General features: G+C 38.7%; 1 protein-coding gene across 2 annotated transcripts in view; it reads left to right on the forward strand.

The window, feature by feature from the left end:
* The window catches only part of necab2 (N-terminal EF-hand calcium binding protein 2), a 117,628-nt gene that overhangs the window by 51,741 nt on the left and 41,554 nt on the right, over positions 1-24,333 (forward strand). For both annotated transcript variants that reach the window (XM_007561316.2, XM_016676048.1), the window contains exons 6-8: positions 10,152-10,288; positions 10,574-10,698; positions 22,454-22,533. In XM_007561316.2, coding sequence (XP_007561378.1) covers positions 10,152-10,288; positions 10,574-10,698; positions 22,454-22,533 — 342 coding nt within the window. The remainder of the gene's footprint in view (positions 1-10,151; positions 10,289-10,573; positions 10,699-22,453; positions 22,534-24,333) is intronic.

Here is a 24,333-nt window from a genome sequence, read left to right on the forward strand (position 1 = left end):
TGGCCAATTATGTTGACCATGTGATTTTTGTGAACACCTCCATTTTTTTTTTACTGGTTCTGTTGGTTTGATGGATGTCAAAATCATCCAAATTAATCAATGGACTCCTGAAACTACTGTGTTGTTTACAACTTCTGACTGGAGAATTGAAAGCCATGAAGCACACAGACGATACTATGATCCTTTTTATTGCAATAGTCATTGTTGTTAATAATATTGCTATATTCTCTTGAGTGATATTTTTATTTTAATACTAGACCCATTAAAAATAACCTTTCTAGTTCCCGAACTATACAAAATTCATTTTAGATGTCATTTTGAGCAGATATTTCAAAAAGATACTTAAAGTTTAAGGGGTTAAGAACATTTGTAAAAAAAAAATAAATAAAAAAAATGTTTTTGCTTTCTACTTCAACACAGGGAGAATTTGTGATGATAGCAGTTATAGTAAAAATTCAGCCACATGTAGTATGTATGATTAATGTTGACCTGAGAGATATAAACCTGATTGTAATTAAACACTTGATACCTTTTCAGTTGACTAAACCTTTATAAATGGTAAACTAAGTTATTTCATGTTGTGGCGGTGAACGGTTTTGTTGTTTGAGTTGAGAAAGAGCATGCTCTTGCAAAACACTGAGCCTGTTTATAATGTTTATAATATTCTTTATGTTATGTTGGATAAAAAAGTAAGAATTAGAAGAACAAGGGAAATATAATGGCTTAAGCGGTTGAAAAAAAATAAAAGGTCAGTGGAGGTGAGAAACAAAGTGTAGAGTCTGTGTCAGGATGGAGTGATGGGAAGAGAGGGATAACAAAAGAAGAATATAGAAGCAGTTGGAGGAGGAATAATGGTCAGAGATGGCAACTGAGAGGTGAAGGACGTCACTGGGGGTTGACATCTTTCTCATGGCTGCCATCATGTCTTGGTTGCTTTGTCATTGAGACCAATTGCACGGTTTCATTTCATCACTCAGCCCACAAGTGTTACATCACTTGACTTCACTCGACAGCTGCACACCGCTTCACATTTCATGGGAACGTCTTCCTTCTTGTGTAATGTGGATGGAAACCGAGCTGCCAGCAGCGATCACACCTGGGAAGTTATCACTTGTTTCTAAAATTGGATTTACACCCTGAGTTCTCCGAGTGTCAGCAACACCCCCCCCAACACTGATTGTGTAGTAAATAAGAGAAAGAAGCACTAAAGTGAGGAGCTTCGATGGCCGTTTTGTCTGTAAAGTGAAAAAATGATTTGCGAGAGGTTGTTCTAAAGAGAATATGGTGAGCCGAGGTTTTAAAGTGAGTATTTTTCTGCTAGCAAGGATCTCGTTAAGTGTTTGAAATGACCAGTATTTAATTTATGATTGGTTATAATTTTGTATGTTTTTTTTAATGCATTTTATCAGACCCTGAACTGCAGCTTTAGCCACCAGTAACACCGATGGTAAAGTCATAGCTTTATTCAGCTAATTACATTTATGCTCAATCCCCCTCTGAATTTGTTTTTAAAGCAGTTGTTAAAGTTCACGTTTATTTCTTTATGTACTGCTGTTTGGAGAGTACACACAAGAAAATTATTAATTTTATAAGTGACTTTTTAAATTGACTGGATGCATTTTTGACAGATGATCAAAGTTGGTTTCCGATCCCCACAGTAAACTGGGAATCCTCCAGTGAAAGTGCTGCTGTTCTGCTCAAACTGGAATCAAACCGACAAATCCTGGACGCATGTTACAGACCGGCTGACTTGGATGTGTATTGCCTTTGTAAGGATCCTGCACTGGCAGGAGTGTGTATTGTGTTGACTGATGAGGTAACACCCAGAGCATGAATAATGCAGAGGCCTTGAGGAGTGGGAAAGCATGCACAGGAGAAAGATGGAGAAATGGTGGGATGCATGGATAATTGGGTGAAGGGAGAACACAGCGAGAGTGAAATCCACTTTGGGGATTTAGGGCGGAGTTCAGGGAATGAGAGAGTAAAACACACAAGCTCGACGCGTCTCTAGCCATTCCTTCATCGCATTTATTCTTCATCATATTCCTTCAGCCTTCATGCTCTTCACCCCTCCTATCATTCCTGTCTCCCTCGCAGTGGACCGACGGAGCTGGCGAGCTTTCTGAAGCGTCTGTGCGTTTCTGAAGCTTGTTTCTGTGCGCCCGCCTTCTGTTTAGAAACAAACTCAGGCTCGCTTCCTCAAGCTTACCACCGCCACACTTCCACTGTCACTTCCGCTGGTTAAATCCCTCTAATTAACCAAATGTTTGTACTTTTCGTGGCTTTTTATAGCTTCTCTCAGCCCTGACTACAAATACGAATGTCATTGCTTTGATATGTTTGTTGATCTGAAATGTACCTTATACAGTTATCTAATCAGACTTAGTTTGAGCCTTGACCTGCCTTGAGATGTTTTTCTTAGGACTAAAGCTGACGGCGAAAGAAATACTGGCATCAAAAAGTGTTTAGCAGCTCGATCCTGATGTTGGCAGGCCAATCAGACAGAATTCAGTGATGAAGATGAGGCTTAAAGTAAGCAAACAATTCTTCACAGCTCTCCCATTTCTTTTTGACCATGGCTTGCCAATTTCTTACTGATGAAAAGAAAAACTACTAATGATTTTATCTGTAAAATGTGAATCTTCTGCTGTTGGTGCCTTAATGGCAACAGCCCAAAGGCACTAGTTAGTGGGCTAAAGTTTTAAAGATCATTACAAATGCTCAAGTCGATCAGTTCAAAAAAGGATCTCAAGTAACCCAAAAGAGACATGCCACACTTTCATAAAGAATGAAAATTAACTTTATACTACTTGTTCTCTTTTGTGTTTCTCTATAGTTCATACGGTTTTTCTCAGTCACTTTGCTGCATTTCTCAAATCATCCTCAGCATTTACCAAACACCAAGAGCGTTTCTCAAAACAACCGTTACAAACAGCAAAACAATATGGATTACCTACAAAAGCCCGTCCACAAGATCCATATTTGCACCCCAACATTCGTGCAAAATACCAAGAGCTAATAGATTCCAATTATACTGAATGTTTGGACCAAATGTCATGCTAATGTGGACTATTAAACTTTCTTCGAGGACACATTTTGAGAGGAAAGACATTTAGCTCCCCGACAAGGCTCCAACCCAACACACTCAGCTTCTCATCCACATATAGTGGTTGCACTCTGTGTTTTGTGCTTTTGTTGCAGCTGGGATATTGGTAAGATGCTATAGTGGAAATTAAGGGTCCAGGAAAGTAGAAACGGGAACTAGCGGAGTTGGTTCCCCTTTTTTGAGAACAGTTTGCCTCAAAGCGATGAGACCGTTGACGGTTTCTTATTGAATAATGAGACGCGTTTAAAAGGAATCAGTTTCCCTCTGTAACAACTCTGCTGCTCGCATATAATTTGCATATGGCTAAAATGTTGTTGCCTGGAGACATGTTGACTGTTGTTGCTAGGATACCATTTTAATTGGTATATGTGTGAAGCTGTGGCAGGGTTGTAGGGATTTCAGAGATAGTGGGGCAGCCAGGAGGCGGAGGTTTCCCTGCGCATCCGTCCTCTGTTATCCCAGCAAAGAGAGAGAGAGAGAGAGAAAGACCTGCTGCAATGAGACAAGCTTGGCTCAGCAGCAAGACTCCAGAGATAAAAACCGATACGTCTTAAGCCGTGAAACAAAACAAGAATGCAGCATTTCAAAGGAGACTCCTGAGCCTCACTGCAGCACAAACTTTTATTGGCTTCCATGGCAACAAAGAACAAACTAAGTGAATGAGTTTAATATATCACAATAATGCCCACACCAGAAATTTTCACGGAGGTCACCTTCGTAGATTTTTTAATTAATTAATTAATTTTGCCTACTGAACCTCTTTCAAGATTAGTTAAGATCGGTGACGTGTTGAAACGGTAAACTGCTGAAAACCTTCAGGATGGAAATTACAGGCTAGGGATTCCTCTCCTCTCCTCTTGCTATGTGAGATTGTCTTTGTGAAAAAACAAATGCACTTTCTACGTGGCATGACCCACTTTGGCGTCTTGGACACCGTAGCTGTAAGAAGCAACTTGAGCAGTGCAACAACAAAGCACTCTGTTTCAAGCAAAGAATACAGTCAACAGATCTGGTGGTGACACTGTGGGTGACATGCATTTATTACTTTTTGCAGATTTGTTTGAAATACAAAGTCCTTAAAGAACAGATTGTAAAGTACAGAAAATAAAAGTTTTGGTCTTGGAAAATGTTACTCATTAATCCACAGCTAAAGGCTTGTTATTAATGCTACAGCACACACAGACTGATGTCCTTTCTACTCTAGTTTGGGGTTTTCAGACTTGGCAGTTTGTGATGAGAATGACTTGGAGGGTCATCAGGATACAATTCTCTTTCCTAGTGTCCATTTTTGTTGTTGCTGTTAAGCAGACGGATTTTAGTAATATTTCCGTACAGACATAGATGAATCAAAAGCTATTTATTTATGTTGCTGTTTTATAAACTCGGATAGGAAGTGCTTCAAAGATCGAACATCTAAAATTGGATCCAGAACCATGAGGAACAAATTAATCTCGTTTTTCTGTTGCAATGAGTGTATCCATATTTCCGGAAATATTAAAACTGAAGACTGAAGAGTATGTCTTTATGGGTTTGAATACAATATTTTATATCAAGTCTGCTGATTTTAATGATGGAGAGCTATTTCTTTATTTTAACTCTCTGAAAAAAATCAATATCTTTGCTGTTTTTACTCACTGTCTCCCTCAGTCTCCTTGCTTTGTGACTTTATTTCAGATAAGTTTCTGCTCTTGCACTTGTATCCAAATGGCTGTGATTCTCATGGGTTTTTCTACCGTTTCAATCCATCTTTTTGAAAGAATATTAATCTAATAGTTTGTGTTATGTCAAAAAGACAGATTCTTGCTGTTGCACTTGGAAGGCTGAAGAAAGTAATGCTATGCTACGGCTAAGTTACAGCGCAGAGCTGCAGTTTACCTCAGCCTGAATCAAACTGATTGAGCTCCTTCACTCTAAGATCAAGGTTATGTGAGACTCACTGTATATCAGTGCAACACTTTCATCACTACTTTAATATGTCTTTTCAGAAGGATGGTCAGCTTGGAGTACCTTACTCAAAAATTGGGAATTACAGTCATTACCTTAGACTTCCAGCCTCTTGGACTGTAGTTGGTACCTTACACTAAATGCTGTGTAAATAGATTCATACAACAAGATTAGCTGAATAGGGCCAAGCACTAATTTTGCTGAGCAGGTTGCATTAAGTAAACTAAATGGAGGCAGTTTGTGAAGCGAGTTCTGTGGAAGAATGAGAGACTAGCATGTTTTCCAGCAGAGGATAGAAAGCTTGCTCTCTCAATTCTGGTTCTCAGAGACCACTGCCCTGCATATTTTAGTTATGTCTCTGCTCTACAACACCAGATTCATATGACATCTTCTGCAGCCATCTAGTGCTGCAGAAACCTGTCAATCACCCACTTATTCAAGTCAGGTGAAAGACAGAAGGGAAACGCCTAAAACATGCAGGGCAGTGGTCCCTGAGGACTAGAACTGAGAAATGAGCTGAATACTAGTGTTCATATCTGACAATCACATACATTTAATAAACAGAAAAAGACGTTGGATGAGATATTTTAACCTCTTGTAAATGGACTCAGTTTGAAAATGCTCTGTGATCATGCTGAGCATTTTACAACATGCACAGATGATGTAGGTCCAAATAACTTGTATTCTTTACAGGCATCATATCAAATAACCCGCTTGACTGTTTCTTCTGTTCTGGTAACTCAGCTTGGATATGTTTGCTTTCTTAAATTCATTGCATTGGTTATTGTGCAAGTTGTACTGGAAGGCCCACATTGTTTTCTCTCTATAGAGCTTTGTCTTTGCCCATCTGGGACAACAAAGATGAAATGAGTTCCCCAAACCAGACCAATCCTTTGAAAGTTGCTGATTACAGCTGTCTGAAATCTCCTGTAATCAGCCTTTTCCATCTTGTCACCAAAGACCGTTTGTGTTTGTGTGTGGGTGCATTAAGAGGAGGCTAATGCACATGCATTAATGGATGGTAATGTAGGAATTTGTTGTTAGCCCTGAAAGATGAAAATGTATTCACATATTTTCTTGGACTGACACACAAATTTAGTCCCGAAATGCCATACAGATATTGGGCCTTGTAGAGGTGACGGAGTTGGAGAACTCACACTTATCCAGAACCTCTGAAACATGAATTAGTTGTGGAGACAGACAAAAACATTCAAATATTCACACTGTACTTCATGTCTTGTTCAGGCACCTGGCAGGGATAGACTTTGCTCTTTCTTTCAGGTCAGTGGACTGTTTGAATTATAGATTGTAGGTTTTCTATCTCCTAAGATTTGTAGCCAAGCCCCCTGGGAAACTTGGCAGAGCAAAAACCCGTATAAAAGATCTACTGTACATGTGATGCAAAAAAGAAAAAAAAAAAAAAGGAACCATGCTGCAGTTTTGTCTTCTGTGTGAACTGTTGAGCATTAAAGATATTTACAGTTTTTTGGTTACTCTTCTGGATGTGTTTGACCGATTACAATGCATTGCAGAGAAAAATTTCTAGGATCAGAAGCTCCAGTCTTGATTTTAGTCGGCCTGCAGGTGCAAGAACGAGCTGAAATACAGAGCGAATCGACATAATATGGCTTTGGTTCTCACTAATTACCTGACATTATTTCATCCTTCCAAATTTCTGTCATGCATCCCGAAAGCTTGAGGCCACAAATATGGTAAAATGACCGAATGTCATGTGCTAGAAGCTAAATGGGGTCCTAGCAGGTAATTTCCTTCCCAGCGGATAATCCAGCCGAGCCCCGAAAGCTTCGTCTTCCATTGTTTGGACATAATCTTCAATTATTCTCCTAATTTATCTGGACCATTGTTGTCGGGGGGGCTTTCATATTTGGAATTTGTGCACAAATGAGTGGTCTGCCTCACTGAAGCCAAGTTATCTGTATTGACGTATCTTTGACGCATCAGTAAATGTTGAATAATCTGTTGGCTTTTGGGGGAAAATCCCTTGGTTTTCTGATAGGACTGCAGACACTTGAATGAACTCATAACCAGGTGATGCTGATGAGCTTGTGTGTTTGCATAAGTCTGTGAGTGCGTCCATCGCCCGTCGGCTGTTATAATGAAAGTCACTTTGGCGTGTGTGATTTGGCCTCTCATGGGAGAGATTGTCTTTGATTAGCGTGCGGGAGAGAATGGCTGACTGAACAGGAACCTTAATTGTCTTCCTGAATCACTGCACTGTGACTTCTGACAGAAAGGCTGACATGACCGACTAACTCCCCTCTCTCTGGAGGACACATGTAGTCAATTATGGCCAAGTGTTTGGTTTTGTTAAGACTATTCAGATCACATTTGTTTCTAAATAAGATCTTCAAGAGCAACTGTTCTAAGAGCTAATTGGAAAAGATCAGATAAGACTCGAGTGCCAAGATGTTGCCTGTCAGTGTGGCCCGTGCCTGTAGCCAGCGATCGTCTTTTGAACTACTAACAAGTACGAGTTTAACCATTTGAGTCGCGTGTGTTGGAGAAGAGATGCATCTAAAAGTTGCAGGGTCGTGACTCTTGATGCCTGGACTTGGGTGCCTCCAACCGAATCAGAGCCTCCAATCACAGAACCACTCACCTGAAGCATGCTGGTAGTCTGGAACGGTAAAGGAGAGGAAGATGTGGGGCATTAGGACTCTATAAAGATTCATTTGTCACCTGGAAGGTTGACAGTTCAGCGTTACATCTTTTGCTGAAACTTTCCTGAAAAAAATCCACAATTTCTTGGTTTCACTTGAAGTCTAAATTAGCAATAAAGTTGAAATGTGCCGATTAGTTGCAAGAGAAAGACATATGATTATCAGCTAGTACATTTCTTGAATGACTTGTTAATTTACTTAAATGGCTATTTGGACTAATTGATGTATTCAATGACCAAAGAACCTTCTTACTTGGGTGTTTTTGTTCTTTGTTTCACAAAATGTAAAAAAAAACAACAAAAAAAAGGTTATTGATTGATAACTCATTTAAATTTTATACAAGTCTAAATTAGTTATATTTCTGACAAGAGTTATTGTACAATTGTCTCCTTTATTTTTGCTCTCAGAAACTGATGAGCTACTCAACATCCAAATAGTTTTACAATGTGAAACACTAAGTAGGGGATAAATGGATGGGGTTTCAGGTTTTATTATTTTGCCCACTTTACAATTTAAAACCATTTATCAGAGATGGGCGGCTCCATTCCTCGAGGGCCGATGTCCGGGAATTTTTCCGTCTGTCCTTTATCAAACATACCCAAATAAATTTGCTGGATAATCACAAGGTGCATTTCAGAGTCCTGCTAATGATGTGTTTATTTAATTCAGGTGTGTTTTAGCAGGGAAGTATCTAAAAGTTGCAGGACACCAGCCATATCAGGACTTCCCAGTGCCCTGGATGATGCCTGTAGTTCTCTGCATTGTGGTTTTGTGTAAGACTATGGCTTGTAAGTAGTCCTCCGTTTGCTGGCTGTGTCTCGTCATCAGTGGATGCTGACTATGCGGAGGAGGGATTTTATTATAGCAAGCTGTAAATAATTAACATGTTGCAGACATAAGGTCATTGGAGTTGAAGCAAGAGCTCCAGTTTTATCTGAAGTGCTTCATGTGTTCCTGTTCTGAGTCTTGTTTCACTTTACATGGCTCTCAAAATGTGTGAGTCATTTATAATTTAATACTCATTAAATTAGATAAATTCAGCCTGGTCTCACAATATCAGACGTTAACCATAAAAATACAACAACTCCTGGGCATTGATCCCCTTTAAGCTCTGCCTAAAAGGAATATAAGACTTGTGTATGAAATATTTTTCAGATTTTCTTAAATACTTTATTAATGTAGATGTTGTTGGCAGTGGGCAGGACGTTTCTCCTGTAGCAGTCTGTGTTACAGCTGTTCTGAAGAAGCATTCGACTTAAGACACTCTGTTGTTGTAAAGCAGTTTCATGAAGAGGGTGCTCAGGGTTATTGATGATTTTCTTAATTTTGTGTAAAATACATCTCCAGAGGTTCCACACTTGTCCCCAGAACAGAACCAGCCTTCTTTGCCAAGTTTGTTGAGCCTTTTTAAAGTCCCTGGCTCTGATGCTGCTGCGTCAACAGAAGATGGCAGGAGAGATGAAACTCTCAACAACAGACTTAGAGAAGATGTGCAGCATCTTGCTGGAAGCGCAGAAGAACTAAGGACCTTCCTTCAGTAGTAAACTCTACTCTACCCCTTCTTCTACATGTCTTCACTGCTGCATCTCTAGTTCAGTCTGTTGTCCAGATGAACACTGAGGTTTTTATCCTACTGAACCACCTCCACTTCTTCTCCCATGATGGAAATACTGCTTGGGTTTGGTCCAATCCAGCTTCCCTGAAATTGTAGATCTCTTTGGAAACAACAACAGGTTGCCTCAGAACAAGGAGTTTATATTATGAGCAGAGAAAAAATATGGTTTCTAAATTATTTTTTCATGGTTTGGACTAAAGAATATTTAAATCGGTGTTAAGTGTTAAAATGGTCCTGTCAAAGTCCAGCCCTAAATACCCTTCAGCACCTATGATGAGTTTTAAATGCCAATAAACTGAGTTATTCCCAACTATTATGGATCAATTCCTACCTGCCTTGGAGACATTTTATACTTGCTTCGTTACCTGATGATTTTAATACGTTTCTCAGTTTCTTGCATGGTGCGTACACACATGGCTGTGTCATTCTAATAATAACATATACCATCAGGGGGTTGCCCACAGTTTTTCTCGCTTAACAAATTGCCATAATCTCTTATATATCATGAGTCTGCTGGCTCAAACGGGGAAGAATAATAAATGGTAACGGAGCTTAATATAAACTCTTCGGAAAAATAAATTTCAGTGCATCGGAGGATTTTTACTTACTAAAACTTAGTTCCCTTAAATTCCCAACTGACAAGAGAAACAGAAGTGGTACAAAATGACTCGAGGAAATTCTGCACTTTCTCTGTAATCTCAGCTAAAGGAGTTCAAACCACTGCATTCTTCTGAATGTTTCCCAATTATTGACTTTTAGCTCCAAAGCTTAACATACGCATCTAATCTTCTGCTTTTCTTCTCAGGTATATGAGAGGGGAACCAACGTGGAACAATTTGTGACTCGCTTCCTACTGAAGGAATCGGCCAATCAGATCCAGTCTCTCCTGAGCTCTGTGGAAAGTGCGGTGGATGCGATTGACGAGCAGCACGGCCAGTCTGGGTGAGCCAGTGGGGTTGTGACTATGCGTGTGTTTGTCCACGGTTGTGTACACATGTCATAGCCTAATGTGTAAAACTCTAGCTGTCGGTGGTTTTAATGGAAACTGGGCCGTGTTTCAGGCTCGTTTCTGCTTTGGTTAAAACATCTGTCGCTCTTCCCTACACAATTTCCATCAACCCACATTCCTCTTTTCTGTCTCCACTTCCTCAATCGGATCAGACAGCTGAATTCGTCTTTATTCAGACCCTGTTTTGAATTTGGTCTAACCTTGTCTCTATATTTCAGTCATCAACCTGCCAAAGTGAGCCCACGGATGCCGGACAAGCGCTATCAGAACACCGTCCCTGATTATCCCCCCAACAACAGAGTGAGCGCCAGAGAGGCCGTCAGGACCATCAACACAGCTTCAGGTGATGAACACGAACAGCCCGACTTTTCTCCCGGACAGCTGCCGTCGTCTGCTTGTGTGAGATTGCGTCACTCTGGACGGGCACAAATCAAACTCTCCGCTGCCGCTCAGCAGTTTTTATTCAACCAGGCTCATCCATATATGATTTGCTCCTCAATTTTAAAATGCTTCAATCAGCTACCTGCACATATGTGCGGGGGCTCCCTTTTAGCGGAAAAGGGCTGTGTAGGGAATTCTTTAAGAGGTGAAGGATGTGGGTTTATATAATGAGTTGGAAACAGAGAAGAAAGGTGCCTTAAAGGGGAAGCAGAGGGAAAACCTGGTGAGCTTGTCAAATTATCTTGTACAGCGTAGGCAACGTATACACCCCACATTTAATGGTAATCCTGGTAAAGAGGAAGGCTTGTATTAAATTAATCTGTTACTTCTGCTCGACTGAAAAGAACATCTATTTATATATTCCCTTTCACAGATAGACATTTCTAATTCCTTCACAAAAACAAACCATAAAAATAAAATGGAAAAACAAAAACCCTATCGAATACAAATTTGCAGAAAGAGCTGAAGGAAAAACATGTTAGAAGAAGTTTTTCTGCAGAGATCAAGACAAATTCAAGTCAATCCGCCTCTAATCCTTTTTTGTTAGAAATGTAAATAAAAGCATGACGATCACTGGCAATCCTACAAATTCCTGTAAAATAAATCTGACACACTTTTATAATCGTACTTTTTAGTGATGATCAGAGTATTAAAGTCATAATCAAGTCATTTATGCTGTTCTGTTTCAGGGTGGTTTAATTTTGAGTTTTCACTTTTGGTTTCCAGACATGCCTTTTGTTGTAAAATTGTTGTTTTCAGTTTATCAGCAGCTGCTGTTAGTTCAGCTGTGAGAGAATAGCTTTACTTTGAAACGGTATCTAGAAATGGGAAAGTATTTAATCGTCATCATTTAGAAATAGTAGGTTTTGAGGCCAATGGGAAGGAGCAGGAATGGTGCAAGTGGTGTGCACTCCTTCGTACCCGTTTTAATGCATCAACATTAAATCTAGTTTAATCCGTTTTTACTGTTACTGGTGTATAACAATCCCTATTTAAAGTAAACAAATGACTCTTCGCCTGGTGACCCACCAGGCTTGCAGTGCTCTGAGGAAACCCTGGACTTATTTTAATGGCTGGGGTCTCTTTTTCAGTGTCTGTGCTTTATTAAGTCATTTTTCTTTCAGTGTGTGACTGACGGATCAAGTTTACACATCTCTCCATCTGGTCCTCCACCGGCTTGTTGTTGACACCAGTGCATGTGCTCACCTTGACACTTTGTGCCCCTTTGAGCAAATTGCTTGTCGAGGAAATGACACTTTAAAGGTCATTGAGATACGGCAACACCTTATCGCCAAACAAGCTTGACAGGAGACAAGTGGAAGAAAATAACATCCAGCTGATTAGTGGCTCACATGAGAAGGAACTCCCTCAAATGTCGATGGGAGAGATTTTGATTTTTTATTTTTTTTATTTTTTATTTTTTTGCAAGTGTTATGAAGGTGAAAAGTTTTTTCTCTGGGTCAGCACATTGTTTTGGTGAACTGTTTATAGAAGCAAAGCCTAAGACAAAACTGATCAATGATCAAATTAAGCAGTTTGACCATTGATGGTTAATGTTCTGTATTTGGACAGTTTACTGTTGTATGTCTGGATTGTTAATCTGAGTGTAGTTTTTTCTCTTCAGAAATGGAAATGCAGATGAATCAGGTCTGTGGCAAAGTCTACCACTGCAGAATATTTCACCTCTAAATATATCCCGATCCTATTCTTGCAGCTATGGGTCATTACGTTGATGTGCCATGGAGCTCCAAACACTAAGAGCTTCATTGCTTTGGCTGAGTCAGAGCAAACAGTAAAAATGAGCACCCTGTTTTTTCAGAGCCAAAGTTTAAAGCTCTGATTTAATGAGTTCTATTAAATCTTTTGTAACTCTTTTCCCACTGTGATCATGTGTCAGCAGTTGCCTTTCTTCCTTTTTTCCTTCCTTCCCTCCTTGTGAAAAAGGGAATTGGCTTTGAAATTAAAAGTCTGCATACATTTGGTGCTGCTCCAATTTTGATATTAGTTGTGAATAAGCCAGCTGAACAAGATTAATTTCTTTCTTGTTTGTCTTTCTTCCCTCCTTGTGGAGGCATTAGCTGGAAGCAGCTACTATTACTGCTCGCTGTTTTTCTGGTGATTTGGAAAATTTTCAAAAGCGTATTGTTAAGTCGACAACACCAAAGTAAGGTGTGAATTTGTGTGCCATCCTCTGGTTGTGAAGGCATCGGTTTTATGTCTGGACTTTGACTGGGCCATTTTTTAAACCCCTCCAATGGATTTCAATCAAACTCCATTCTTCTGCCCATCAATTCTTAACGTTCCTGTGGAAGAAAATGATCTCCACATCATTATACTGCTACCACCATGCTTCACTGTGTGGGTGGTGGTGATGATGATTAGTATTTTCCTGCGCACATAGTTTTGTGCATGTAAACCCAAAAGTGAAACTATAATATGATATCACCAGTCTCACAGTCCTCCAAATATTTGCTGTGTCTACAGCTCCTCCAGAGTTGGTCAGGATGGGATCAATTCTCGCTCGGCTTTGTCCATTTAGGGAGACAGCTGAGTGTTGGTAGAGTTTCAGCTCTGCTATTTGTAACATCACAAAACACAAGAGTTTTAGATGCATGACTACTTTGTCAAGACGTTGCATAGTCTGTGGAATTAGTTTTGGATCTGACCTGCAGTTTTATCCCAGTCGGATATTTCTGAAACCTGCCACAGAGACGCATTCAGGAGGAATTTAAACTATCCTCTTCTCTAAATAGTCAAATATGGAGGTCAGGATGTGATCTGACCTCCATATTCTAAATAATAAAATTAGATGTTGATATCAGTTAGTCTTTGCAATCTGTCTGTTTCTGAGATTGAGCTTAATTAATAATAAAACTTCATTTTAAGAAAAGTCACTCTTTTTTCTTTTATAAGTCCCTCATAGAAATGTTGCTCTCTCCAGTTTAAAACATAAAATCAGACATCTTAAAACAATCTGAGTCAGACATGATAAACAACACTTAACAGTGACAAACTAATGGTTATTGCATCACTTCTAATATCATAGGCTTGCAAATGCAGTAAAACACACACACACACACACACACACACACACACACACACACACAGCTAATCAAATATATTTATGTAGGAGGCATAAAAACAAACCAAGCGGCTGTCAAACCAATTTATTCAATAAAATACATTTATTTATTTATTGTGTCCCTAAGATTCTCCTGATGAAAAAGCTTTTTCAATAACAGAAGAGAATCGCAGATAATGAAGAGAGGCTGAACTAAAAGCAAACACCTTCTGCATGTTTGCCTTTCTTCAACTCAGCTTTTCTTTAATGGAAAGTAGAAACTCAAATCTGTATTTAAATGTCGTATGAAATTCTCCACTATCATCTGACTGAAGGGCAAATTAAAAAGAGTTTCTGAAGCGTTTTCAAAACCACTTTGACACCGAAGTGGGGCTTTTGTGTCAGAAATCTGTTTTCTCATTAAATTAGAAGCACTATGTGCTGATCATGATTTTGCATCAAACTCGTCTAATGAGGGTGTTATGACTTTTACTAATGATGACGATCTAAATTATTTTTTTTATTCCTGCTTTCTGGCATCAAGGCTGTAGAAAATGATTTTTTGCCAGATGTACAGGTTTAATTTTAACGTAGTATGGGTATGCTTTCCCTGTTTATTGACCATCATTGGTACCTGAAATAAATACATTTTAAACTTTCAGGTCAAACTTTGTGTTTCTGGAGATTAAACACTCGCCTCTCAGGGGAGCTTGCTTAAAAAAAAAGGCAGAAACTTGAAAATAAATCTTATTTTCTCTCAATTCATTCCATCTTAGTTGCAGCTGTGGGTCATTGTTTTTTCTTTTTTTTTTTCTTTGAATGCAGATACCACAGATTTTATAAAAACTGTACAATTACCAAGATTATAGTCAGTTTCCTATGTCTGCACATAGGAAAGAGGTTTCTCGAACTTTAACAGTTATGGGACAAAACCTTTTTCAGAATCAGCTTTATGAGTCAGGATGGTGACTTTGGTTTCAGTAATGCTGCCCTGAAGGTAAAAATTTGAGCCAAACCACACAGTCATGCACAATAAAACATGTTGATTGTACTTCTTGAGTAGCCACAGGAATTAGTCTCTGCTGGATCTCTTCCAGAAAGTGTGGATGAGTGAGAACCACGTCAGGTCCTGAGAAAGGCTGCTTCTTAGCAACTGGAAGTGATCCACAGAGCAGAAAGTCTGGTTGAGGATGGAAAATAGAGCCAGATTGGGATGCATTTTCTAAAAGTCCACCATTATCTCCTCAGTCTTGAGCGGGTTAAGCTCCAGCTGGGTCTGACCACACCGATACGCCAGCTGATCCACAGAGTCACTGTCCTGGATCAGACCAGCAGTCGTCTCATCCTAAAATTCAGGAGTTTCACAGACGGGTCTGCTGTGGTGCAGTCACTTGTGTAGAGCGTAGATGACAATACAGAGTATATTCCACCTGTAATGTGACATATATTATACATTCTAACTCAAAACAAAAATGATAATTAGCTGGAGGATAAAAAAAAAGGTAAAGCTTCAAAGTCCATTTACTCAAGTGAGCCTACTCTTTCAATATGTAGCACGCTGATAGTTTTCGTTCATCTACTTCTTGCCGATACACGTAGCATAATTTATGCTTAATTTGATTACAAAATCCCCACCATTTTAAACATGAGCAAGTGAATTCAGTAATCGGTGATTCTAGAAAATATTTGACAGAAGTGACACCACCCCAAATATAATCAGCTGTCAAGCTCTGCTGTCAAGTGACACTTGTGTTTCACATGTGACGTCAAAAGAAACCAATCGAGTTGGGGAATTACATAAACGTGGCTTGTTAAAGAATTTTCTGCAGCTTGATGAAACCCAACTTCAATTTAGCTGCAGTTCCAAGAGGCACAAAGCAAAAAGTGTTTAAAATGGAATATTTACATGCAATATGATGTTTCCCCAACATAGCCCTCGCAGATTACGGTATCCAAAAGAGACTTATCCTTCAGCTGATGACTTTTGTTGATGTGATGGTAAATACTCACATAGTGAAACTTCTTCTCTTCCAACTAAAATTGAAAGTGTGATAATGCAGCACATTGCAGGATTAATAGTTCTTATACCGTGGACTCATCCAAAAAGAGCTGTGGACAAAAGACACCCTTGTATTGTGATGGATTTGGTGAACATTTTCAGTACTGAACTTGTCTGCTGTCTTGAAACGTTGTTGGGGTGAGGTACAAAGATCGGACTGAAGAAACAGTCAAAGACTTTAAAACAGTCTTTGCAACTTCTCAGGAGCCTTTTTAATAGATAATAAAATCAAGCTAATTGGAAGCAAAATAAAAGCCAGAGCGGTGGTATAAACTTGTGCTCGTGTACCAATATAAGATTTACCGCTGGGCTCTTGGTCATGCTGCAGTTGTTATTTATGAAAATAGGATTACATCGAGGCTCTACGATTTTTACTCCGACATTTCACACTTTTGTTGCAAACAAATACTTTCCCCACAGTTATACATTCACGTGCATTTCAAACATATGGGCATCTGTGATTCACACATCCAGCACATTTTTCAGTCACAGGAAATACATTTTAAAAGTTTCTGCATGATAAATGCTCTCTGAGCAGCAATAATGCTTAATTTCATCACAAGTTAACACATTAGCTGCTTTTCACCAGCAGAACGGCTGGACAACATCGGCAACGTTTGAAAGCTGAAGAGCTGCTTGATTGTGGCTCTTTTCCGTCTGAGCTCCAGCAATAAATTCAGGTTATTGCTCTCCTTTTATATTCTGAAGAGATTTAATGTCACTGAAACTTGTTGCTAAGCAATAATGCTGCGAAGCATAATTTGTAAAATCGAGCTCATAAATATTTCTAATATTTATAAATCATTTTCCAAAATGGAATTTTTTGTCATTCCATTTCCTGTCTTTTAAAGATCATATTTAATGTACTCAGACTGAAAAACAAAAGTTTTTTTTTTTTTGTTCCCTTTCAGCCCAACCTTCAGCTGTCTGTTTATAATGCTCTGGTTCCCCCCCCCCCAACTCTTCTGAGCGGACAGGTTTGTGTTTGTCAGGAAAGGTTGACTAATTGCTCTCAAATCCTGTCTCCCTATATATACTACTTCTGTACTGCAGTGCACAAGAATGAAGCTGCCTTGAAGGATTCTTTTATCTCTCTTCAAGCTGCAGTGGCACATATAGTGCACATTTTCTCTGTTATTTTTTTTCCTTTCTTTTTCAGTCGTTTGTGAAGCATCCACCCTTCAGTTAAGAGAGGGAAAGCAGCGGGTATGAGAGAAGCAGCATGAAAAACAGAAAGAAATGAGAATTATGTAAGAATATGCAAGATAAGAATATCCACTTTTAAGCTGAGGAGCTGTATTGTGTGCTATACCTCAAAGCATCCCCGTTCTGATTGAAGCGTTCACTGGAGTTAAAAGTTTTACCTGTGAATGTCCTGAGGTTTCTTTTTGAGCTGCAGCTCTTAATACACTCGGGTTCGCATGTTTATACAGAAACAGTGTTTCCTTTTATAGCACCTTGCCAAAAAATGCTCTCAGTTCTTAAAGGTTACAGGTTTCGTCACATTGCAGCCACACTAGCCATAGCGAATCATTCTTTAATCCATTGAGAAAATGGAGTGAAGGTTCGGCACTGTTGCAAACCTACCAAGACATCGTTATCTATCTAAACCTACACACTGGGGAGGGTAAGATGATAAATCTGGAAGAGCTGTAGAGATCGAGGCTCCAGGTGGGAGTTAATTTCACATTTACATCTGCACTCCACAAACAGTCCATTATGTCAAGAAAAAGAAAGCTATCCCATTTAAAGTTTAACAACAAACATGTTGATCATGGTCAGATGAGACCAAAGTAGAACTATTCAACCTACATGCAAAATGAAAAATAAAGCTGTGTAATATAGTGGTAGCAGATTTTCTTCTACTGGGCCTTAGAAGCTGATTAGAGTTGACGGGAAGATGAATGCAGCTAAAGTTAAATTGATTCTGGAGGGATTCTTAGTTTTAGACTGAAAAAGGCAGGACAGCAACCCTACATACAGCAACTCCTGCTGCTGAATTGTTTAAATCAAAGCATATGCCTGCTTTCGAATGGCTCAGTCAAAGAGCTGACCTGTCCCGTCTGTAACGGGACATAAAAGGTGAAATGAAATGAAATGAAATGAAATTTTATTCGAACATGATACAAATATAAAATAAAATAGTGCACAGTAACAAGAAGTGCATAAGAAAGAAGAGAAAATACAGATTTTTTTGTTTCAGTTAACATATCATGCTCAAAATGGGGTAGGAAGAAGTGAGAACTTATAAACTCCTACCCCTAAACACTTGAAACTTTAGAGTCCTACTGTCATTAAAAAAATCAAAATCAAAGTGGCAGTCAGAAGTAACAGTTACTAATATTTACCTATACATTTTCCCATTTTATTCTGGTTTGTCTTTCTAAACCCTTACACCAAGTTATCTGCTATACACACCTTATTGCTTTCCATCACCCGTATGTGTATCTATTGAAAATTACCTCTTTGTACTTTCTTTTGAATTGTGTTAAACTATTGCTTTGATTCTCATTAATACCATCTGTTCAGTTTGAATGAGTTTAAGTGCTTGAATACAAGAGAGAATACTCAGCATCCAAAAACCTTCAATGGAAAATAGAACATTAAACAAAATCTGGATGTTAAGTGCTGCAGAATAAAATTCATAGAACCACTTTTATGTGAAGGACTTGTGGCATAAAGCACAGGAAGGTGTCTTTAAAGTCTAGTCTAACACATAATTTAGTAAAATCAGTGAAAATAACAGATTTTTCTTTTTAATGCTAAACTATCTGCAGGTTCTTTCTGCAGCCGGCAGGAGCCTCAGAGCAAAAACAGATGTTGGCTTACAAGGTTAGCTGAAAAGTCAGAGAGGCACAAAAGAACAACTTGAAGATTTTCTAGAAATCCTCCCTCTCTCTGTGACTGCATCACATGTGGAGTTATCAGTAATGGGTCTGACGTTACGTCAAGTTACGGAAACTGATTTCTTTATATTCCTTTTTAAGGTACCTAAGAGAAAATTGTCTTGTGTGGACATGTTTTCATCAAAGTCTGAGACTTTTCTCAAAAATGGAACAGCAGCTGAAATGAGAGCTGATTTTCTGTGAATTTGGCTGCATTTAAATAAAGGCTTTGTGCACAGAAAATGGGAGAAAATCATATGTAAATTAATTGTCAGGAAGGGAAAAACTCAAATGTTATTTTAAGGTGTAGCCATTATTCTAATTACCACATATTTTTTTGGAAGGCTTACCTTTTGAAAAAGTGATCAATTTACAGTAATTTATTTAGAAAAATAATTATAATCTGCATAACTCCTGAAACATCAGTTCTTCTTAATTGGTGCCAGTGAAAATGGAAAGGCGCTTTCGTAAAAGACTAACCAACAGATGAGCTTTTAAGAATTCTGCACCTAAACTTAAATTAGGAAAATGTTTGATAACTCAAAGTTGGCTTAATTGAGGAGAAGATCAATAAATACTCCTGTGCTTTTTAAGGAGCTCTTGAACGTGAAGGCTGTGATTCTTCTTGCACTCCTTTAAATGACCCGGCCACTTATTTCTCTTAACTCTTGCAAAATGACCACTGGGTTTTTATCTGCAGCTGTCTGTCGTGTAACAGACCGTGCTTTAGCTGATGAGTGTGTTCCTTCTGCATTCGTGTGTTTAGGATGTCAGGAGGAAGCTCCTAATTGACTGGCTGTTAAAGCTTTTAATGAAGAGTGGGCAGCCCAAGCTCCAATTTGCCGTACAATGACCATCAGGGAATGAAAACAGGCTGGCAGTTGAGCAAGTAGGAACAGAAAGGAAAAGTAAAATTAGTCTTTGAGAGGAGAGGGAAGTAGCACGAGCTAGTTGGAGAGGTGGTGTTCTGAAATTGGGGCGAAAAGAAAATTATGTTTTCATAATTTCTTCAAACACTGAACATGAAACACCTCTGGCTGAAATCGAAACTCTTCTACATGCTGGAATCATTGTAAAATGGCCTGGCTCTCCTAAAAGACAGTTTTTGAGTCTTGGCAATATTTAAAATATTGCATTCATTATGTAGCAAGAACAACCCTGACTTATCACTTCAGACTTACAAAATAATTACAAAAGAAAGTAAATGTAGTGCAAGGAACTGGAAGGTCATGGCCAAAGGTTTGACTCTGCTATGCTACAAAATACACAGATACACCAGACTGTGCTTGATTTCCCTGTCATGTCAGTGATCTTGTGCAGAATTACCAGCAATCCCAGTCCTTTGGATTAGAAGCAACACTTAACATGAATTGAATCAGGAAGCTTCAGCTGTGCTTCCATGAAGCTTGCGCCTCCTCCAGAAAAAAAACAAAACAGTATTTTCTAGATGTCTCAGATGATCCAACTCAGAAATTAACAAAAAAGTTAATTTCACTGCAGTATTTTACAGCATTTCAAACTGAGCCAGTTTGAAATTACTCATGAATTTCAAACTGAATTTCAAATATCAGATTGTTGAACTGACATTCAAAAGTCAGGGCGGTGTTCACTCTGCATTCATGGCCAGAAACATTACCTATCTCCCTCCTCAAGAAGAACAACTCCAGTGGCTTGCATGTCCTAAAATCTTCTTCACTGCAACCACTAACCTTAAACATCGTTTTAGCTGCAAAAATCTTTGGTGCACTTTTCTGCATTACAGGAGAATTTAATGTAAACTTATGACTGCACACTTTGGTTGCAGGTTTCTAAATCGTTCATGTAGTTTCTTTGCAAGGCACATTTCAACAACAAGGCAGTTAAAGTGCTTTACGTCATAAAAACCACAATAAGACAAGTAAAGTTATGTTGATGTAAAATTTGTTTTCTCTAGCTAAAGCCATAATTCTCGGAGATTCTGCTGCAACAAGGATCTTTTTGTTCGATCACTGAAGGCAAAGCTACAAACGATTCCACAGCATTAGACGAATCCCATGGGCACATTGAAGATATTAAGCTGTTGTTATAGAAAGTATTGGTTAACAGTGACAGAAAAACCGTTTTCTTCTCCAAGACCATAAACTGGTCAGCAAGGCCAACATGAAATCGCCAGTAACCTGATATTGTAACCGTTGTGATGTTTCAACTGTCTTCATATTTTAACAAAATATACGGATTTTGATAATGTCCTATAATATTTTCTCCTGGTCTCCTCGGATCAGAGGAGGCTATAAGAACTCGTTTAGTCATCAAAAGGTTGCGTAAAAATCTATCCCTGTTAATCTGTTCTTTTTGCTGCCAATTATGCAGACTGACAAGATAATAAAAAATCATTAACAAAAATTATGAAATGATGGCGGAGTGTTAAATATTAATTGAAAGACAACTAATTAGGAAGATCCTCGTGTAATTCAAAATCTTAAAAACCACAGTGGAATAAGAGCCAATTAAAAAAAATTCACCTCATAGGACCCGTCATTGAATCAGCCGAGTTTCTCCCGATATAGCTGAATAATTGGCATTTTATTTCCCTTTTCTGAATTTTGACACAAACTCGGTGTCTTTCTTCCTCCCAGCTTTTTTTATTTCTTCAGATCTTACGACGGTGCGTCAGCTGTGCATCGTCTGCAGTACATTTATCATTTCCCAGTTGATGGGGTGTGATGTGATGTGATTGCGATGTCGCTCAACGTACCCCTAGGCATTCAACCATTGGTTGTTGAATTTATTTTTTTCTGCCCTCTTTAGAGTCTAAACAACTTGCAGTGTCTTGTGTGTCACTTTGTCGCATTTAACAGTTTCTACTTGACACCCATACTGCTAACAAACAAATAATTTAAGTATTTGAGGATTTGAGATTGCATAAATATTAGCTCTTTATAGGTCATAATGTTGCAGTAAGCAGGGAATCTAGGCAAAACCATTATAATTCATTTTGCCTTTCCACACGATGCAAGTCCAACGTCAAAATAACGTTGGACTTGCATCCAGCGTTAATGGGAAAGCTATAGCAGAATCATAGGAAGAGTTTTTGTAGCATTCACCTGATGCTACAAATGCTGAATGTTGGCTTCACTCTGTTTCATCATTCAGTGAAATTATTCTTTGTAACATATTTGGTTAGGGGTTTGTGAATACCTACTGAGGCGGGTTAGGCTGGTTCCGATGACTTAAACCAGCCTTTTTGTGTCTGGACCTTTGAGTTGATCACGAGTCGTCACAAAAGGATGATCTGAAGGAAGGCATTCTCATCATCACACCTCAGAGAAACAACAGTTGCAATAGCTGGCCAGAACATGAAATGAGTTTATTTAAACTTCTGACCTCAACTGTATCACTATTCCCAGCACCTTCACTGTATCATTTAAATCGTTTATCTCGTAGGATGTTATGGCTAAAGAAAGAGTCTAAATTAACATATTGATGGATTAGATGTTTATTCACTGGAGGAGAGGACATTAATATTGCAGCAGCAAGTGACTGCATTTATTTGAATAAATCTAACCCAGCAACATTAGATCTGATCACAAACCAGAACCATGTTTTGTGAGTTAATGTGTTTTGCATTCCAATGGATTTTGATGGGTTTTCGTGTGTCTTGTGTTTGTTGTAGGAGCTGTAGAGGTGAGAAAAGAAGGTCTGGAGGCTCAGATCAATCGCCTGGCGGAGCTGATTGGACGCCTCGAGAATAAGGTAACAAATACAACTGTTACAAATTGGTTTGTCTTCTAGATTGATAGCAACAATTTGTATTGATGGCCTGGATGAATTTGCAGAACCCCACCCACCCCACTCCTAAATTGATAAAGCATTATTTATTCTAAAATATATTTGTAAACTTAAGGCTCTAATGATTTTTTATTATTTTTATTTTTTGCTTCAAATAAAACTCAGTTTTAAAAAGGACACTTATTCATTCTAGGGAATATGTTGAACTTTGGGCTCAGATTAATCACACAGATCAAACTAAAGTCTTTTGGATTTGCAGTCATGGTTGTTATGTTCTGCTGATCTTGGTGCAGCACCAGATGCACTACGCATTGAGAGCTACGAATTATTTTATGGGGTTTCAAGACTCACCAAATCTACCAAATTTATGTGAAGTCATGTAGATATTTCAAGTGTTGATTCGTCTTTTGTTTAATTTGTGACACTGAGTAATCATCTTCCAGACCAAATCCAGACTGAAGATGAACCAATTTTGTGTTTGTTGATTTGTTTCTTTATCTGTTTTTTCAATAAAAGTTTTTTTTTGTTGTTGTTTTCTCAGAGATCTGGAGAGTTTCGTGACCACAGATTTGAATCTGTGGTCACGAAGCTCTCCAGATCTCTTCACTAGAAGTTTGAACTTCTAGTGAAATTATAATTGAGCCAAGTTATTATGTTTCACTTTTGACATTATAATGGAAAATACACAGATCGTCACCGAACTGTTGGAAGAACCTGTTCTGTTGGGTTGTTTGTGTTCTTTAGCAGAACTGGAAGAAACCACAGCCTAGATGGTTGTAGCCAAAAACATTTCCTCTGCAGCTGGTTGGACTCCTCCTAGCTTTTTGCTCCCTAGACAAAGTATTTTCTATATGAAAACTTAATTTCTATAGGAAATTAAGTTTCTGTAGCTTAATATGCAAAAAAATATTGTTTTGCTTTTTTATCTTGTTCAAATATCTCAACTTACTGGTAACTGGGAAGAAATTGGCTTCATCCATCCCTCCAATTTTCCCTTGATGAAGGCCAGTGTCTCACTGAATGCACCACTTCAGCATGTCGACCCTGTTGTTCTCTACAGGGCTCTTAACTGGACCATTGTCAGACAAGACCTCAGCAAACATGAGGGTTTTTTTTAAATACTCTGCCTCGACCAGAGAGCTTTTTAGTTTGTCCTTGATGACTTTCTTGGGCAGAACTGAAGTGGCTTCTTTGCTGTGCCTGTCGTCCAAAGGTTTTCGTCTCTGTGGGACTTCAGATGCACTTAGGCTCACTTAAGCTTTGACTTTGTTGCAATGCGATTTTGTGTATTTATCAGGAGGAGAATGAGGAATCCATAGTCGTATTTCTGGAGCTTGCTGGACCGTTGTTGATATCCAGAAACGTCTTCTCCAGCAGAGTCTTTAACTACATGGTTCTTTATGATGCAGCTGTTTTTCAGTTGCAATCTACTTAGCTGCAGCTTGCTGCATGCCAGGTCATTTTGTGATAAATGCTGCATGCTTTTCGTTGGAGGTGCTGATTGCAAACACAAGAACACAGAGCTTTTAAGTGCATTACTTTAATAGCGTTCTAATTTAGTTTGGTATAATTTGACTGATATGACTTTTTAGAACAGAACTTTCACAGCTTAACCTGCAAATATAGACATGTTTTTAGCTTTAAACTAAGCTTAAATAAAAGGCTCTTTTCAATGAATTAATGTCCTTCCAATCAATTCACAAAGTTGGCAAAACAACGTATCAGCAAAAGAAGTTTTGGCCATGACTATACAGTTGTCGCAAT

Source organism: Poecilia formosa, unplaced genomic scaffold (genome assembly GCF_000485575.1).
Source record: "Poecilia formosa unplaced genomic scaffold, Poecilia_formosa-5.1.2 Scaffold125, whole genome shotgun sequence".
In the NCBI taxonomy this organism is placed as follows: Eukaryota; Metazoa; Chordata; class Actinopteri; order Cyprinodontiformes; family Poeciliidae; genus Poecilia; species Poecilia formosa.